This window comes from Megachile rotundata, chromosome 3, assembly GCF_050947335.1.
Source record: "Megachile rotundata isolate GNS110a chromosome 3, iyMegRotu1, whole genome shotgun sequence".
Taxonomy (NCBI): Eukaryota; Metazoa; Arthropoda; class Insecta; order Hymenoptera; family Megachilidae; genus Megachile; species Megachile rotundata.
The window spans coordinates 18,950,527-18,970,571 of NC_134985.1; the positions used below are offsets into that span (position 1 = coordinate 18,950,527).

At 46.7% G+C, this 20,045-nt stretch overlaps 2 protein-coding genes across 4 annotated transcripts in view; one reads left to right on the forward strand and one right to left on the reverse strand.

Moving 5' to 3' along the window:
- The window catches only part of LOC100877367 (uncharacterized), an 81,916-nt gene that overhangs the window by 27,705 nt on the left and 34,166 nt on the right, over positions 1-20,045 (reverse strand). For 2 of the 3 annotated variants that reach the window (XM_076530115.1, XM_012290801.2), the window contains exons 1-2: positions 17,071-17,272; positions 13,661-13,946 (exon numbers count right to left, since the gene is read on the reverse strand). In XM_076530115.1, coding sequence (XP_076386230.1) covers positions 13,661-13,946; positions 17,071-17,139 — 355 coding nt within the window. In that variant the 5' untranslated portion in view covers positions 17,140-17,272. Of the gene's footprint in view, positions 1-13,660; positions 13,947-17,070; positions 17,273-20,045 lie in introns of those variants that run through there. The other variant, XM_076530114.1, reaches the window with a different exon arrangement.
- Positions 17,507-20,045, forward strand: part of LOC100877481 (L-lactate dehydrogenase) — a 114,714-nt gene continuing 112,175 nt past the window's right edge. The window contains exon 1 of the mRNA XM_003705585.3: positions 17,507-17,739. The gene's annotated coding sequence lies outside the window, so the exon portion shown is untranslated. The remainder of the gene's footprint in view (positions 17,740-20,045) is intronic.

Sequence of the window (20,045 nt, forward strand, 5' to 3'; positions counted from 1 at the left end):
CCTGCAAGTACAGCAAATAACTGGACTTGGCATTACGTCACATTAATCTACAATCAACGTGGGCATTAATGGTGCAGCGATCGTGTCATTATTGTATCGTAACGCGGTCATTATCCATCCGGATATACGCTGACGGAATTATATTGCTTTCACGGCCACCGTCAATTGCCATCTCGAAACTATAATCGAGATAAAACCGTACAACGCCGGATCGTAGATCCCGATAGAAAATATGTGTAAGGTGTACGACGGCCCGTGTCCTGCACGATGCAAAGCCAGCCTAAGGAATAAAGGAACACTCGAGAACAGATCCATCATCGGGTGAACGATCGATCGACCGATTTATCCGTCATCCCATCTAAACTTCACCATCCGTTGCCACTCGTTGCTTCCATGCGAGTCAATCTGTCCGGAAAGGTGTGGTCGGGAAGACGAGACGAATCGACAATCGGTTATCTCTTTGTGACTCTGTGAACTTGTAAGGTAGACGGATATGCTTGGGTCAGAGTTGAAAGATGCGGGGAGATACCGAGCGTGCAAATATGGCGCCTGAAGATAAGTAGATGTATGGTGTGCGATGATATTACGCATAGATATAGAAAGTATGATATGTGACACGTGGAATGTGACATATGGAAGTACTGCGTGTAGAGATTCGATGCGTACAAATTGGGTATGTGAAAAATTGGAAAGTGGAGATTCGATGAATGGAAGTTGGGAATGTGGAAAATTGGCGCGGGAAAATTTGGCTTGTGGAGATTTGACACGTGATAGTACCATATGTGGGAATGGAGTGCGAGGAAATATAGCGCGTGGAAGTAGAGCATACGGAGGTTTGACGCATGGAAATTCAACGTGTGATGATACCACGCGTGGAAATTCACACTGTGGAAATTTAACGCGTGAAAATTCGACTCGGGAGAAATTCAGCGCGTGAAAATTCGACTCGTGAGAAATTCAGCGCGTGAAAATTCGACTCGTGAGAAATTCAGCGCGTGAAAATTCCACTCGTGAGAAATTCAGCGCGTGAAAATTCCACTCGTGAGAAATTCAGCGCGTGAAAATTCCACTCGTGAGAAATTCAGCGCGTGAAAATTCGATTTGTGAGAAATTCAGCGCGTGGAAATTCCACTCGTGAGAAATTCAGCGCGTGAAAATTCCACTCGTGAGAAATTCAGCGCGTGAAAATTCGATTTGTGAGAAATTCAGCGCGTGGAAATTCCACTCGTGAGAAATTCAGCGCGTGAAAATTCCACTCGTGAGAAATTCAGCGCGTGAAAATTCGATTTGTGAGAAATTCAGCGCGTGGAAATTCCACTCGTGAGAAATTCAGCGCGTGAAAATTCCACTCGTGAGAAATTCAGCGCGTGAAAATTCGATTTGTGAGAAATTCAGCGCGTGGAAATTCGACTCGTGAGAAATTCAGCGCGTGAAAATTCAGCGCGTGGAAATTCCACTCGTGAGAAATTCAGCGCGTGAGAAATTCAGCGCGTGAAAATTCAGCGCGTGGAAATTCCACTCGTGAGAAATTCAGCGCGTGAAAATTCCACTCGTAAGAAATTCAGCGCGTGGAAATTCCACTCGTGAGAATTTTAGCGCGTGAAAATTCGACTCGTGAGAAATTCAACGCGTAGAAATTCAGCGCGTAAAAATTCAGTGCGTAGAAATTCACTGCGTGATGTTACCATATGTAAAAGTATAACATATGGAGATTTGACGCGTGAAACTATGGGACGTGGAGATACCTTGCGTGACGATACCTCGCATAGAAATACGGTGCGTGCGGTTACGGCGCGTGACGATATCACACGTGCAAGTACAACGCACGTTACCATGCAGACCTACTACACGATATGTAAAAATATGACGCGTGAAGATCTGGCGCGTGACAATGCGTGACTCAAAATGCAGTCCATCACATATAGAAATTCAACTCATGGCAACACAATGGGTGGTAACACTCGGAATATAAAATGGTATACCTTCATTACCTAGAATGGAGTCTCAATCTAAAATTCTCAAGGAAGCAAGCTTTCGCTTGATGCATCCTCGACGTTTCCTGAGAAATAAACCCAGGCTACATCGAGCGAACGTCGAGTTAACGGAATCATTCATACTCTACGTCAACCGTACGTGAAGCAACGAGACCCGTGCCAAGGTACTTGGCACACGTCAACGTCAGATACTTGCGTCGAGTAAAAGTGTAAGAATAGAGCCAAGTGGATGGGTTCTGATCCTTCCACGGGTCGAGCGTTCCTCGAGAAGGCTCGAGAAGCATGCAGGGGTAATCGGCAATAGTCTCGTGGAAACAGACCAGAAGGAAAACAAAGCAGGCATTGTCGGCCTCGTGGAACTCGATTGCTTGTAGTGACTCGAACAGTTCGAGAAGCAATTATTTATTTGATGGCTCTATTGCTGCGGTGTTCGTTACGATCCGTGCGTCATGAGACTACTATTCGGAGAGGAAACACGAGGAAGGCTGAAATTCACTCGACAGCTGATCTTGAAAACGTTGGATACCTGATGATCTGACAATGAGTCGAGATTGAATATTTCATTCGCTTCGTTTACTGTTATTTCACGGTTCTCGAGATTGAGAACGCGATCAGATTCTCGCTCCGATCGATCAACGGACTTTTCACCCATTCGTTCCACCGACATTGATCGGCTGGTTAAGGAGATATGGGACAGCTTGTTAATATCGGAGTGTACAATGATCTTGAAATATTGCAGTAATAATTTGATAAAATGAAATAGAACGAAGTAATAAAGGGATCGTTATTAGAGAAGATGAGTTTGTGCAAACGAGTTAAAGAAAATAGCCTGGGTGGTCAGCGAAAGGAACGAGTTCTAAGTAGACACTCGACGGACTCGTTAGTGAAGAAAAGTATCAGGCAGAGTGTAAGTTTCTCCCACGAATCAACCTGAGTCACATCGGTTGGTCGATTTGCCATGGACCGGTGGTATTTCCATCGCGTCTAATGTAGCGATACACGTCGGCTGTTAACAACTCTTTCCGCTGCTCGTGAGCGCGTCCGTCGCGTGAAACAAGATAAGCGAAAAAACGGAGGATAAATAACGAAGGTTGCTACTCCACCTCCAACGACAAGAATTCCTAAACGACCGCTTTCTGTGCGAGCGCCACCGCGGCCAAAAAAGCCTGAGTGGAACGCGGATGTTTCCGGTACCACGAGGATGGCCCGTGTTCCCGAGATAAGACCGGTCTAAGTTTTCGGCATAGTTCGGTAAAGTGGCGAAGATAAGGCGTCCCAGGATCCTGTCTGTGTTAACTCGTCGAGAAACACGCGACAGCCTGTCACCGGGTAATCGACGCCTTCCGTAATCTTAATTACCCGAAATACCGCAGCAGAATCGCGTAGGTCGCTGTCTTTCGACATTCTAGCAGAAACCAACAGCTTATTAACACGAACACCGGATGCGAAAATGACTTTATATACAAAGGGATACTATCGCAACCATTATATTTTGCAACTTGAATTAATAGAATTCTCTTTACGTCCGATTATAAAAATTTAGTTTGATAGTTGGATTTTATAGCTATTGTCAAATTTCCACGCTCCGAATTCTCACACATTGAATCTCCACGCTTTGAATTTCCACGCGCCATATTTCCACGCGCTGTATCTCTACGCGTTGAATTTCCACGCGCCATACTTCCACGCGTTGTATTTCCACGCGCCGTATTTCCACGCGTAGAATTTCTATGCATCGAATTTCTACGCGTCGAAATTCCACGCGCTGTATCTCAATGCGCCGTATCTCCACGCGCAGTATTTCCACGCGTGGGATCTCTATGCGCTGAATCTCCACGCGTCGAAATTCCACGCGCCGTATTTCCACGCGCTGTACCTCCACGCGTGGAATCTTAATACGTCGAATCTCCACGCGTCGAATTTCCACGCGTGGGATCTCTATGCGCTGAATCTCCACGCGTCGAAATTCCACGCGCCGTATTTCCACGCGCTGTACCTCCACGCGTGGAATCTCAATACGTTGAATCTCCACGCGTCGAATTTCCACGCGTGGGATCTCTATGCGCTGAATCTCCACGCGCAGTATTTCCACGCGTGGGATCCTCTATGCGCTGAATCTCCACGCGTCGAAATTCCACGCGCCGTATTTCCACGCGCCGTATTTCCACGCGCTGTACCTCCACGCGTGGAATCTCAATACGTCGAATCTCCACGAGTCGAATTTCCACGCATGGGATCTCTATGCGCTGAATCTCCACGCGTAGTATTTCCACGCGCCATATTTTCATGCGCTATATCTCCACGCGTGGAATCTGTATGTTCTAAAATTAGGAACTTACCAAAGACTATATATATACTATCGCGACCATTATATTTTGCAGCTTGACAAAATTAATAGAACTCTCTTTACGTCCGATTATAAAAATCTAGTTTGATAGTTGGATTTTATAGCTATTGTCTGTAAGACATACATTGTGTCCTCACGCGTTATATCGCAAAGCGGGTAATAAACGTCGCGAGTAAGATTTCCATGAGAACTTTAAGTGCCTCGTATTATTATCGCGGAATGTATCCAATAACGCTTAAAGACATCTCGCTTTTTGGTGGGGTTAATAGAGAGTAGAAATTACGCCGACGATGCTTGAAATTAAGTCGAAGGACGAGGGAGTTATACAGCTCCATAACGTTGCTCGCGTCGAGCCGATAAAAGGCAATAATCGAGAAGTGCAATTTCGAACTTCAAGCTTATCCGCCGAGGATTTTCTGTTTACTTGAAAATTGAATAGAATTTGCATAACCACTTTGCGGTATTTATGATAACCATTTTGATAGTTGCAAGGTGGAATTAGGATTTCTTCGAGAAACATACTCGTCCAGTACGCGTCCCACGTGAGAACGTTAAATGTGCGTATTGTAAGCTATTATCTCGAACGAGCTGATAATTTCAAGGATATACCTGCTTTCAGGTTTGACGGGAATTACTGGCTCTTCGAGAGCGACGACCTGGCGATTAAAATTCAATTAAAGATCTTTTCTAACCCTGTAGTCCCAACGTGATTGTCTTCACTCTTCTTTTTCTGCCATTAAAATCGCGTGATGTTAGGGTTCATATTCACGTGATACTAAAATATTAATCCTTAACACCTTCGAGGGTCGCGCTGGCCAAATGAAATGGGAGCTAGAAATAAAAGGACTGCCACTGTTTTAAAACTGCTCTATAAGACTGCCCACAAGGCTCATTAATATGCATGAAAGTATTATAATTACTCACAGTTGTTACCAGAAAAAAATTTTACGGTTCCGGCGCCTTGCGCTCCTGGCGCGTCGTTGTATTTTACACAATAAATTTAAGTGGAGCGCGGGGAGCGAGAGTGTGTGACGGTACCGTGCGTGGAAATACAGCGCGTGGAAATACGGCGCGTAGAGATTCAGCGCATAGAGATCCCATGCGTGGAAATACTACGCGTGGAGATTCAGCGCATAGAGATCCCAAGCATGGAAGTTCGACGCGTGGAGATTCGACGCATTGAGATTCCACGCGTGAAGGTACAGCGCGTGGAAATACGGCGCGTGCAATTTCGACGCGTGGAGATTCAGCGCATAGAGATCCCATGCGTGGAAATACTACGCGTGGAGATTCAGCGCATAGAGATCCCAAGCGTGGAAATTCGACGCGTGGAGATTCGACGCATTGAGATTCCACGCGTGGAGGTACAGCGCGTGGAAATACGGCGCGTGAAATTTCGACGCGTGAAGATTCAGCGCATAGAGATCCCAAGCGTGAAATTTCGATGCGTGAAGATTCAGCGCATAGAGATCCCAAGCGTGGAAATTCGACGCGTGGAGATTCGACGCATAAAGATCCCATGCGTGGAAATACTACGCGTGGAGATTCAGCGCATAGAGATCCCAAGCGTGGAAATTCGACGCGTGGAGATTCGACGCATTGAGATTCCACGCGTGGAGGTACAGCGCGTGGAAATACGGCGCGTGAAATTTCGACGCGTGGAGATTCAGCGCACAGAGATCCCACGCGTGGAAATACTACGCGTGGAGATACGGCGCATTGAGATACAGCGCGTGGAATTTCGACGCGTAGAAATTCGGCGCATAGAGATTCTACGCGTGGAAATTCTACGCGTGGTACTCCGCAAGTAAAAATAATATTCAGGTTATTAATGATACGATCATTAAAACGAAAGATAAGGTCTGAGAATTAAAGAGACCAAAGTTAAATTTAAATCATCCCGGGCCATCGTTAACGAGCACCAATTAAATTTGTTCCCATAATTCTAAAATACCCGGACGACTTTCGTCCTCTTTTTTCGCATCGTTTTATTTGCGCGGCAAGTTTCGTATTCTTTGCTCGAAACGAGGAGAAAACAATTCTTAGGCGCGGCACAGTGCGGATTAGCCGTAAGCGGCCGATAAATACGAGCACACGTAACGAATCGGGGTGCACGCAATCAAAGGGACGAGCACACCGGTGTGCACGGTAGCCCTGCAGCGGGCAGAAACTGCTGCCAATAAATCTACGTGGGCGAGATTGCCTCTAAGATTAAAAGTACGCGACTCGGGAGCATATAAAAGCTGGCCACGGGGTGGGGTCCCCTGCCGAAAAATTTTCGCTCGCACGAAAGGGAACCAGCTCGCTCTCGTTTGCATCCTTCCGGAGCCCTGGCACTTTAACGGGCGCGAAGCTACTTGTTTCTCGTCTTATTTTCTTTTTGGTCAAAGGAACATGCGACATCGTGGTCCCCTGCTAAAAACGAGCACGATGTCACGGATTCCTTGATTAGATGAGGTGCTCAATTAAACGGGAGACTCTTTGGATGCTTTCGCAATGATATATCGTTCTCCCGAACCGAGTATGTATAGGATTGAGTTGTTGGAACTTTGGGACGCTTTTGGAGATAAAGTATAGAAAGTGTTTAAAACTGGTGTTAAAACTTACTCTATCCATTAAACCTCTCCATTAACGTTTTGAGCTATTTGGACTCTGATGGAGACAGAGATTTTATACTCTTTACGGAGATTGTATACTCGATGTATCTGAAGGTAAGAGGAAGAATTTGTTCGAGCAACAAAGAACCCACATGTTGAATTCAAAGAAACTATTCCGAATTTTGCAGATTATATTTACTAATCGTTTAACCCCTTGCATTATGGCTTATTTGTAAGGTGCATTAATCAGAACTGACTAATTACAGCTACAATATTAATACAGACAACAAAATTTGAAATGTTATGTCAGTATGTTATTATGCAATCGTTGACTATGCAAATTAGACTTCAACTTCAAATTGAAGCGTACTAAAAATTCGAGTAAAATTCCACGCGCCGTATTTCTACGCGGAGAATTTCCACGCGTCAAATTTCCACGCTCCGAATTCTCTCACATTGAATCTCCACGCGCCATATTTCCATGCGCTGTATCTCCACGCGCTGTATCTCCACGCGTTGAATTTCCACGCGCTGTATCTCTACGCGCCGTATTTCCACGCGTAGAATTTCTATGCATCGAATTTCTACGCGTCGAAATTCCACGCGTTGTATCTTCACGCGTCGAATTTCCACGCGTGGGATCTCTATGCGCTGAATCTCCACGCGTCGAAATTCCATGCGCCGTATTTCCACGCGCTGTACTTCCACGCGTGGAATCTGAATACGTCGAATCTCCACGCGTCGAATTTCCACGCGTGGGATCTCTATGCGCTGAATCTCCACGCGTAGTATTTCCACGCGTGGGATCTCTATGCGCTGAATCTCCACGCGTAGTATTCCCACGCGTGGGATCTCTATGCGTTCAATCTCTACGCGTCGAAATTCCACGCTCCGTATTACCACGCGCTGTATCTCCACGCATGGAATCTCAATACGTCGAATCTCCACGTGTCGAATTTCCACGCGTGGGATTTCTATGCGTTGAATCTCCACGCGTAGTATTCCCACGCGTGGGATCTCTATGCGCTGAATCTCCACGCGTAGTATTTCCACGCGTGGGATCTCTATGCGTTCAATCTCTACGCGTCGAAATTCCACGCGCCGTATTTCCACGCGCTGTACTTCCACGCGTGGAATCTCAATACGTCGAATCTCCACGCGTCGAATTTCCACGCGTGGGATCTCTATGTACCATATCTCCACGCGCAGTATTTCCACGCGTGGGATCTCTATGCGCTGAATCTCCACGCGTCGGAATTCCACGCGCCATATTTTCATGCGCTATATCTCCACGCGTGGAATCTGTATGTTCTAAAATTAGGAACTCACCAAAGGAACCTACCAAAAGTACTCTTCCCTTGGACATAATTATAATCCATAATTTGAAGAAACAGCACCCTTAGGAGCCATCGTCGAACTCTAATTTTCCAAAGTAAAGCAATCAAAAAGATGATTAGCTCGGCCCTCAGGTCCTTATACGAAGGTGCGAAAGTAGACACCGCCACTTTGCAAAGTGAAAGGAGCAAAGTTTACCTCGAAGAAGACACGAAGAAAGAGAGGGAGCGAAAGAAGCAAAAAGTCAGCGAAGAAGAAGAAGCCTCGTTACGTGGCCCGGGCGTATACGCAACGGGGAGATAAGATCGGCCCAATACGAATATACGTAGCCGCGAGCGCGTAACGCGAATTAAAAGGATGACTCAGGAGGCACAAGGACGGCCTTCGTGGTTTTCGAAACGTAAGGATATCCTAACGAGCGGCCGATTAAACGAGCAGGCTCGTCCAGTCGATAAATGCCACTTGCTGCGAGGGGATGAAGTTGTCCCGCGGTTTTGCGTCCGGTTCGGCGAACGACAGGCGGGGCAACGTCTTCGTTCAACGGGTGATACATACATTTGCTGTTCGGCATGCGGTGTTACGTTCTAATTGGCGGTCTGCGATCATTTTCGAACAGCATCGCGTGATTAGCGTGGCGGGTTGCACTTAAACCGGTGGCTCACGCAGCGATTCCGATTTCCTACGAGGCTGCTGCTACCGTTGCTACTTTCATGCTTCAACCGTGTTAGCGTGCCTCTTTGCGGTTGTCGGCACTTTGCTGCGTGCATATAGCCACTTCCCGATATCCTCTTTTTATTCTGTACGACCGTCCTGCTACATTGTCGAACGACCATTTGTAAAAGTCTGACGGCGATCCACGATGGAAATGCATCGCCCCTAGCAGCGTTCTCTTACGCTCGCAATGTTTTATGAAGGAACTGTCATCCCTAAGATGATGTTGCTTTTTCGAACTGAAATATGTTACTCAAATTACACGGTCTGTGCAAAGTAAACATTGGTACCTGAACTTGGTACTTCAAACTGATTACATGGCATTATTTGAATGGGAACTTATTGTTTCAGCTTTTGAGCTTTACCGTCAAAAGTCACGTAAGAAATTCCGTCCCGGATGCAAGGAAATCTGATTACACGAACAGGCAGTGAGTTATCTGTTCCTGCGGGAGAAATAAGTCGAGGGGATCTATTCTGTAGCCTTCTATCAAGTAAGATACAATGCTTGTAGTCGAGGAAGTAAAATACCTGAATAAGAGTATCCTTATCGAGAAAGCAAACATGATATTTTACGTCAATAAGGTTCCAAGTTATTAATGAATCATCCGTCGTACAAATTATTCGAATTTCGCATGTCAAACGAACGAACGGTCCAAACAGATAATCGTTCGAAATCAGCTCGGAATTTCGAAATAACCGAGTGGAAGGACCAAGTATTCTTAATATTGCTGCTCCGGGTGATCATGCGATCTAAGATACACACTGCATCGGTAATTTGAAAACGAAGAGACTTCTTGTTACTCGTAATGCGTAAACGGTACGCAACAAGACGGGCAAATGAAGCGGTCCCAGAGTCCGAGGAATCGTGCGAATCGCGGACGCATCGTCACGAAATTCGAACGAGACTCGAGAGCTCGAATTAAGTTCTCTTCGTCCTTTTCGCGTTTCGTCCGTTCGTTTCCACCTCCTTGGCTGCTCGTCGAGCAGTTCACGCTGCTCGTAGCACGGCTCCAGAGGCGCGATCTCGTAATTATTACGTCGCGGAAGATGCGAAGTGACGCGATGATTACCCCATCGTGAGACCGCCTTAAACAGCCCCTATCCCGCGCACTCTCTTCTCAGCCATGTTGATTTTTTCCACGGGGGTAATTGCGTCGATTTCGGCAAGACAATGGCGTCTCTTCGTTCCGGGGTTCTTCGATGATTTATCGTTTTAATGGCGGTATCAAAAGCCGTCTCACGGTTCATTATCGGCCATCGATCATTCGAACAGGAGGACCGTTGTTCGATTTACTGCAAACAAAATTTCAATTCCGTTTACTCGCGATTTAATTTCAACGATGCTTTAGCAAGATTTACATGGCGTTAATACGTCATGTACTCAATTTTCGCGCGTCGTATCTCCATGCGTGGTATCTTCGCCGAATTTGGTACGCGTGGTATTGTCACGTGGTGTATTTCCATGCGCTGTACTTTCATATGGCGAGTTTCCACACGTCGTATTTCCACGCGCCCTATTTCCACGCGCCGTATTTCTACGTGCCGTATTTCAACGCGGTGAATTTCCACGCTCCGAATTCTCACGCATTGAATCTCCACGCGTTGAATTTCCACGCGCCATACTTCCACGCGTTGTATCTCCACGCGTAGAATTTCAACGCGTGGAATCTCTATGCGCCGAATTTCTACGCGTCGAAATTCCACGCGCAGTATTTCCATGCGTGGGATCTCTATGCGCTGTACATCCACGCGTGGAATCTCAATGCGTGGAATCTCCACGCGTCGAATTTCCACGCGTGGAATCTCAATGTGTCGAATTTCCACGCGTGGAATCTCAATGTGTCGAATTTCCACGCGTGGAATCTTTATGCGCCGAATTTCTACGCGTCGAAATTCCACGCGTAGTATTTCCACGCGTGGGATCTCTATGCGCTGAATCTCCACTCGTCGAAATTCCACACGCGCTGTACCTCCACGCGTGGAATCTCAATGCGTCGAATTTCCACGCGTGAAATCTCAATGTGTCGAATTTCCACGCATGGGATCTCTTTGCGCTGAATCTCCACGCGTGGGATCTCTATGCGCCGTATCTCCACGCGTGGAATCTCTATGCGCCGAATTTCTACGCGTCGAAATTCCACGCGTAGTATTTCCACGCGTGGGATCTCTATGCGCTGAATCTCCACGCGTCGAAATTCCACACGCGCTGTACCTCCACGCGTGGAATCTCAATGCGTCGAATTTCCACGCGTGGAATCTCAATGTGTCGAATTTCCACGCATGGGATCTCTTTGCGCTGAATCTCCACGCGTGGGATCTCTATGCGCCGTATCTCCACGCGTGGAATCTCTATGCGCCGAATTTCTACGCGTCGAAATTCCACGCGTAGTATTTCCACGCGTGGGATCTCTATGCGCTGAATCTCCACGCGTTGAAATTCCACGCGCTGTATTTCCACGCGTGGAACTTCTATGCGTCGAATCTCCACGCGTCGAATTTCCACGCGCTGTATCTCCACGCGTCGGATCTCGACGCGTCATATATCCACGCGCCGCATTTCCACGCACGGTACCGACACACACCACACCTCCCCGCGCTCCACTTAAATTTATTCAGTTACGGCGACACGATCAAAATAAATCTTCCCCGCAAGGATACGAAATCGCCACTCGCCACGCTAATTGTCAGCGGTGTAAAATACAACGACGCGCCAGGAGCGCAAGGCGCCGGAACCGTAAGAGGGGTTGGGGTCCGTGGAGGCATCTCCTCGTTGCACGGTAGGATGCACACCGGGGCCGCCATTTTCGTGGCGGCGCAACAGAGGCGTAATAACTGCTGGAATTCATGGTAATGGCGATAATGCGTGCCTGGAACGATGAGGCCCGCAGGGGCTGAAACAAGGAGGAGGGCGGCTGCGATGAGAACAGGCCCGGAACAGAGGTGGGGCACCCTGCCACGCTACGGAAACTTATGCGTGCCTACGTTCGGGCATGTGTGAACCTGGCATCCTCTAGGGGAGACCCGGCTGTTTCTGATTGGACGAATTCCTTCGACCGGATGTACGGCCTACGTTCATCGGGACCCTCTTTTCGATCGAGTGCATTTCAATTCTTTGAGTCTGTAGAAAATTCTACCGGTACTAACTTAACCTATCTCATTGTTACTTCTTCGGTGTTGGTGACTGTAACTACAGTTTATTAACTGTGATAAATTCCAGTAACCTAGGCTTCATGTATGTGTAGAAATAAAAATTATTGGAACGGAAAGGAACATCGAATTTTATTCTCCTGATATTCATAGCACATGACTTCTGAACAGACCTCACAATATATGAAATTATGACTTATGAAGCTATGACTTTACTCTAAAAGTATGATTTTGTACGACTTTGTAGTTTGATGCGTTTATAATTAGTGGCTTATAGACAGTAATGCAAGTAATAAGTGTCTACCAATAATTCACTAAGTTGCACTCAAGCCATCCGATCAATAAAAGAGGGAAATCGAGCACGACCGTTGAAGGTGGAAGCACAGGAGTGGTCGAAAGGGAGACCCGATTGGTTGAACTGTATCAGCCGGATGTGTGGGTTGGGCCAAAGGCGAGAGCTCGGTCTCGAATTATCCGTCTTAATTTGTCCGTTACGAGAATTAGCACGAACGTGGGACGAGGAGAAGCGAGAGAGAGCAGATACAAGTTTTACGGACACGAAGCATGGCCTCCCATGGTGAGCCCAACCGGTCGACCTTTGACCCGGAGGACTCCGTATGCTGAAAGACGTACACCTTGCTTACTCGTACCCTTTTTTTTCGCGTTTTAAACAGTCCATCGATTATGACATCGCCGATAGCTGCGACGTTAATGTTAGGCAGTTGTCGCATGCAAATGTCCGTCGTGTTTCTTTTTGGCGAACGCGCCATTCGGGATTGATGGATCGTTTCGGGCCACACGGGCAACATTTTGGAGTTTAATATTTGCTTTAGACACGTACGAGATATCACAACGTTCTATTAGCCGTCATTAAAACCTAATGGGTTAGATTGGAGATGCTCACCTCGTTCACGCTAATAGCTGCTTGCTTTGTAATCTGGCGACTATATTCGCAGCTGCCTAACCACCGATTTCTCCTCGTAATGAAATCGCGAACCCTTTTCGTGAAAGAACCCTTGTAAAAAGAAAGAGTAGAGCTTGGACCATGTGTTCGATAATAGTCATTTTCTCCTGTACATCGTTAAATCGAAACAAGGAACTGGTGCAAGGTAAACTTTAAAAACATGAACGAAACTCGTCGAGTCACGAGAAAATAGCTAGGGTACCTCCGATTCCAGATACAGAGTTCTTTCAAAGTATCCAGAGCGAGCAAACATTTCGACGGACAAACACAACAAATACGGGTCAAGTATGTACACAAGGAATAACGCAGCCATCAGCGACGCATTTTAAACCCTTCCTCGAGAGAGCCCTAGCCGAAGAAAGCACGACGCGACACGAGGAAAGTCATCCTTCGAAGATACGTCATCGAAAAAAAATAGTCGCACAAAAGCCTTTAATTCGGAGGACGGAAAACCCTGTACAGTTTATTTGTTCAGACTGATTACGAATGGCTTGAAAAGAAGATGAATCAGGGTGGTAACGAGCGTGAATTTCAAGAATCCAAGAGGAAATCGAGTCGCACTTACCGAGAGTACCGTCGAGAGAAAAGGAATGCCTGTCGTTCCTCCACGCCCACGAACACAAATCACAGGTGGTGAGTCCGTCAGTGGTAACAGCCTCCTCTGGTAAATAAGGTGGTCTAGGAGGCGGTGGTACGAAGCTTCCGATCACAGCCCAAAGAGAGTCGACGTCGTTGCCGACGCCCGTGTAGTACAACAGTTCTTCCTCGGCCACACCGGCAAACCAGTCCATGTCGTTCACACTGGGATGAACCGTGTTCGTACTTGGAGTGCTGGTACTGGCGACCGTCACCTGCAATACGAACGTTGTTACCAAATGATCGCTGCAAAACCACATCCTCGTTTACGGGTTCTCCAGAAATTTAAGGAAGTGTTATTACGCAAGGTTTCGACTTCATCAAACATGATGTGTATGACGACGAACAATTTTAGGTTTTTGCGGACCTTAGGTAGTTGTGGACCTTGGGGTTTGCAATATTGAGAGTCAGAGGTGTGGGGACCAAGGGATGTTAGGGTTTTGGAATGTGGAACCTTGCGATATGGAGATATTGGGAAATTGGGAGCGTGGGAGATTGGGACCTTGGGAGATAGGAACCTTGGGAGTTTGGGTCCTTGAGAGATAGGAACCTGGGGAGTTTGGGTCCTTGAGAGATTGGAACTTTGAGAAATTGGAACCTTGGGAGATTTGGACCTTGAGAGATTGGGACCTTAGGAGTTTGGGATCTTCGGAATTTGGGACCTTGGGAGATTGGGACCTTGGGAGATTGGAACCTTGGAAGGTTGGGATCTTGAGAGATTTGGACCTTGGGAGATTTGGACCTTGAGAGATTGGGACCTTGGGAGATTGGAACCTTGGAAGGTTGGGACCTTGGGAGATTGGGACCTTGAGAGATTGGGACCTTGGGAGATTGGGATCTTGGGAGATTGGAACCTTGAGAGATTGGGACCTTGGGAGATTGGAACCTTGGAAGGTTGGGACCTTGAGAGATTTGGACCTTAGGAGATTTGGACCTTGAGAGATTGGGACCTTGGGAGTTTGGGATCTTGGGAGTTTGGGACCTTGAGAGATTGGGACCTTGGGAGATTGGGACCTTGGAAGATTGGGATTTTGGGAGATTAGGACCTTGGGAGATTTGGACCTTGAGAGATTGGGACCTTGGGAGATTGGGACCTTGAGAGATTGGGACCTTAAGAGATTGGAACCTTGAGAGATTGGGACCTTAGGAGATTGGAACCTTGAGAGATTGGGACCTTAGGAGATTGGAACCTTGAGAGATTGGAACCTTGAGAGATTGGGACCTTGGAAGATTGGGACCTTGAGAGATTGGGACCTTGGGAGATTGGAACCTTGAGAGATTGGAACCTTGAGAGATTGGGACCTTGGGAAATTGGAACCTTGGAAGGTTGGGACCTTGGGAGATTGGAACCTTGGGAGATTGGGACTTTGGGAGATTTGGACCTTGAGAGATTTGGACCTTGAGAGATTGGGATCGTGGGAGTTTGGGATCTTCGAAGTTTGGGATCTTGAGAGATTGGAACTTCGGGAGATTGGGATCTTGGGAGATTGGAACCTCGAGAGATTGGTACCTTGGGATATTTGAACTTCGAGAAATTTTAACCCTGGTAGATTTGTACCTTGAGGGATTGGAACCTTGAGAGATGGAAATCTTGCAAGATTAGAATTTTGCGAAGTGAAGCCCTTGAAAGATTAGGCCTCCGAATATAAGGACCTTAGGACACGCACACCTCGGGATATGGTTCCTCCAAATATTAGAACCTACATAATTAATATTAAGTCTCCCCCCAAGTTTCTAAACCTACACTCTCCTCAACTTCTCCCTCGCTTACAATTAACAAAGATACAAAGTACAAAAATTTCCCAATTGCTAAAAATGATTGACCATCATCTTCCACTCATATTTCATCGTCACAAATAGCAGGGAAGTTCGGAAACTAGCGGTGCTTTGTGAAGGCTAGATTGTCCCCTAACTCCAACGACAAACAGTGGAAACGGTGCGGGCGGTCGCAAACAAATCTTCCCCGTCCCCTTCGAGTCCCACCACCGGGAATTTTTACACGTGAAGGATGAACCTCGATAAACAGTGACAAAGCGTTCTTGCGGTTCATCATCCATCGAATAACTCGGTCCTCGGCTTGATGAAACTCGTCCTTGGAGGTGTTGCTTGTAATTAGGGCGACGTACAAAGAACCAATGACGCTGCACCTTTTGAAATATTTAAAAGAGATTTGTTTGTTTCGGTACGGAGGTTTAACTGGAGGGTGTTCTTTAGTCGTGTTGGCGTTTTTTTGACGATGTTGCAGTTTGCTTCTTCGGGTTTGATCTGTGTCTTGATTCGATATGTCAGATTTGGAACTGATTAATTTGGGACTTGTCGATTTTATAACTTGTGGATTTAGTTTGAAGTTTTCAAATAAGATAACTTTGAATTTAGTCAGAGTAATATGAATATGAGTTAGAGTATTATTTTGGTTAATTCTGGAAGATCTAAGGAAGGTATTCTACAATAGTAAACTTGAACCTATAATATTGTATAGATGATTGCAATATAATCTTAATCGACTATTGAAAAGATGAGACGTATTCGGTGATCGAAAACCTCCCAGCGAGCACGCTTTAGGGAGGAGCTATTCGAAGCGATTTTCTGGTGCGGATGCTTGCTCAAACCGCGATTACAGCGATAAACGAGCACGTGGCACGAGACCGTGGTTGCCTCAAGCTATGAATTTCACACACAATTTCCTTTGAATCGAAGAAATACTAGGAACATGTTGCATCATTAAGCAAAGAGGATCCGAAAGCAGGGTATTATCTCGAAATATACGATACCCCGATCCTGACATAATTTGATGACATAAAATTACCATTAAAGAGCACGCATGGCATATCAAACCTCCAGTTCGATGAAAATTACTGTTCGCGTTGTTTGCTATTAGTTTACCTGAATATCAATTGCAGCTCTTGCAATTCAAAGCAGAGAAAGTTTAATTTGAGCTGAATCTTAAGCTTTCAATTAATGTGTCACATGTGACATGTATTACATTTATGTCATCAAATTCTCTGAGACTTGTAGGTCTCCTTTGAATATGCAACAACGTAATAACCAGCAAAAAGTAGTCGATAAAAAATGGCAGCAAGTTGCAGTGCTCGTGCCTTGTTGCCCAAAATGGTGCAGTATTTCAATTAATCCAGTCGATTTTGTGCCTCTTTTCACGCAATTTCCCCATAAAAGAGAGAGGTAGATCGGAGTGCAGTTACAGTGTGTACCGATGTCCCACGGGACGGGGTGCTTTTGTGTCGAACGAAGGGGGTCCATGACCGTGATTATGGACGGGCCTTAGCGTCGATGGGGCCCCGTAGTCGCTGTACAATGGTACGCATTGATCGGCTTAATTACCGTGATATCGGCGTAATTAAAGCCCCGTTGTGTCAAGACCCTTCTCTCGAAGGCGTCGACGAAACTCATGATTGAACTCCTGGCGTCGGAATCCTTCCTTTCTCCCTTCGCGTTTCTTTTCTCCTTTCGCCCCTTGACGCTCGAGACCGCTCTGTCACTTCCTTCGCACGCCTCGGCAACGCTTTGTTAATAAACCATTATCCGTGGGTCCGACGCGTCTTCGACGAATTCGACGCGTATTCCACGCTCGAGGTGCTTTCAATCGCGGCGCCGTCGAAAAACGCGTCCCTGTCCTACGGTCAGGTGATCAGAAAAATTCCAGCTGAATTTCGGGCCGCGGCGCGTTTTTCGACGACTCGCATAAAAGATGCAACGGTAGAAGAAACGCGAACATGGCTGTAATCTGTGCCTTCCTGAATTTTCACCCTGCGCAGATCGATCGAATAGTCGAGCATCGTCATCCATCGTTTCTTGCACGGAATCGGGTCTCGAATTTTTTCAAATTTCTCGTGTTCTTCCAACTTTTTCCAACTTGTACGTTACTCGAAGCGTAACGATACTCGGAAGAATTTAAATTGCCGTATAAATCCGGAAGAATTTAAGAAGATCGAGACACCTAACCAAACTTTATCCTCCGAAAACCTGACAGTCCGTGGGAAACTTCGATCGGTGAGTGAAGAATTTTTGCTATAATAGTTTTAGAGTCGGAAGTAAATACTGCTTCGTGCTTCGGTCAAATTAACCCATCGAAGCATCCGAAGAAGTATGATTGATTTGCGATTCCCTGCTATCATCGTAACGAGCTGCCCCAACGCGTAAAAGCGTACAAGCTTGAAACTCTGGGCTTCTTTTCGCTCGTTACGTTCGAAAGGAACGTATCGTTATAATTACGAGGCGTTGGCGTTTACGATCGGAGGGATGATGTTTCGGACTTGTTAACCCCGACATTCTTCTCCGCGTTTCGATCGTTCTTCGGTTAACCTAACTGGCATCCCTCGTTAACTGATTCTTTGTTTCTACGTTACTCGATTGGGGGCACGATACTTCAAGTTGGGTGATCAGTACATTTCAGTGTTCTCAATATCTGTGGATAAATAATATAGTTTATCTAAGGATTATATTATTAATACAATACTGGCAATATTCATCGAATCGTATTGCCCCTTTACATATACAATGAGATTGAGAAGCCTGAAATAGTAGCACTCTACTCAGGTTGATACAGCCTTCATAGGTTGGGTATTCGATAAAGCATCCAAGAATAAATTAAGCAAACTATCGGAAGATTTGACTCTGGTAGGGGAAAGGAATTCTAGAAACAGGGACAAAGAATAGAAATTCTGTGGTAAAATGGAAAGGAACCTTTCCCAGACGGTTCCTAAAACCGCAGGCTTCCTTTCGACACAGCCTCGAATTCCTCTCTGGAGCTTCGAATCCATCTGAGAGAATTACACGGTGGAATTCGCGCCCTCTTTCCATCGGCTGCGTTGGATCCCTGTGTTTCGTCGGCTGCCGCTCTGTCCATTTGCAATTCTGACACACTTCGCGGCGTGGCTATAGAGAAGCGATCGTCCCTGTATCAGCCTCTCCGACGACGATCGGAGAGGAATCTGTCCGCAGTTTGAAGGAGGAAGGTGCCGCGAGTGTCGGTACAGTTGGAATACCAAACGATTCCCGGAAACCGCTTCTGCCTTTTTACCCCTTCCTCCTCGAGTTCGTCTTTCTGGTCGTTCGTGTCGTCGAAGAAGAAGAAGAAGCTCTCCTCGCGTCTCGGCCGAGTTTTCGGGCGCGCGATGTACACGGTCACGAGGGGATGGGCTCCGTGGACCGTGGGGTCCAGCTTTAAGGGGTCGTTAAGAATGGGTTCGAGGGCCAGGGCCGTATATAACGGATAATTGACAGCCGTTCCGAGGCCGCCGTTTACTTTGCATGGACATTGAATCCGCGCGGCAACGCAGGACGAATGGACGAGCGGACGGACGGATGGACGAAGCGAGACGAGACGAGAGAAGCTCGAGACGTGGGGACCACGAAATTTCGGCCTGATACTCAAGGGAGACCGAACCGAGATACCGAAGAGGATGCGGTTAAGGGAGGCGCGGCGAAAAGGCAAATACTCTGCTCGCGAACGGTCTCGTAAATTCTTCAATTCCGATGCTCGAAAAGGACAGAAACGCGACCGTGACATGCTACCCTTCCTCCTCCTTGCGAGTACCGATTCGGTTTAATTGCCCGCAGCTGGAAAAACGTGACGTCTCGTCTCTTCTCCTCTCGTCACGTCCCGTCGCACCGTCGTGTCTTGTGCCGGCGTTCAACTCACCCGACACACCGCGCTTTCTGACCACGCGATTGCGATTTCGTTGCTCCTCCTTTACGTTGCTACATTTGCTCATTTGTTACCGCAATATAGTCACTATCTTATTGGCCTGAATTCTCATGTTTACTAATTACACAATATCGAACCGTGTATGATAAAGAAAACGACCTCGTTAAAACCAAATTTCCAGTTCTCTAAATTGCAAAATTTCTCAAATTCACACTCTACCATTTCACTAGTACTCCACTTCTCTTTCCCGCCTCGCCGCTTAAGTTTACAAGAACGTTCGACCGCAATGGAACGATAAATTTATACGATAGAAGCTGTTTCACGCTCAAGAACGCACGCTCAGAAGCAAACGTAGCTGTGAAAGAACGACGCGCCACGCGGACTGGCTCGATAGTAACCGTGAAACACGTCGGCGAAGGAAAAAAGCGGTCGGTTGAAACGCGCACAGAAGACTTCATCAACTCGCTTAATGCGAGGGAGTTGCGTGGCGCTACGTGCATCAGGACACGCGTGGGGTCGTGCATCGCGAACAGCGGGAGATCGTAATTTGCGATGTAATTCGATGGAGGGACTGCACTTTCACGGGCATCGCGATTGCTCTACTTGTCATGTCTTTAACTGTGCGTCGTTATTACCTGGTGCGAGTATG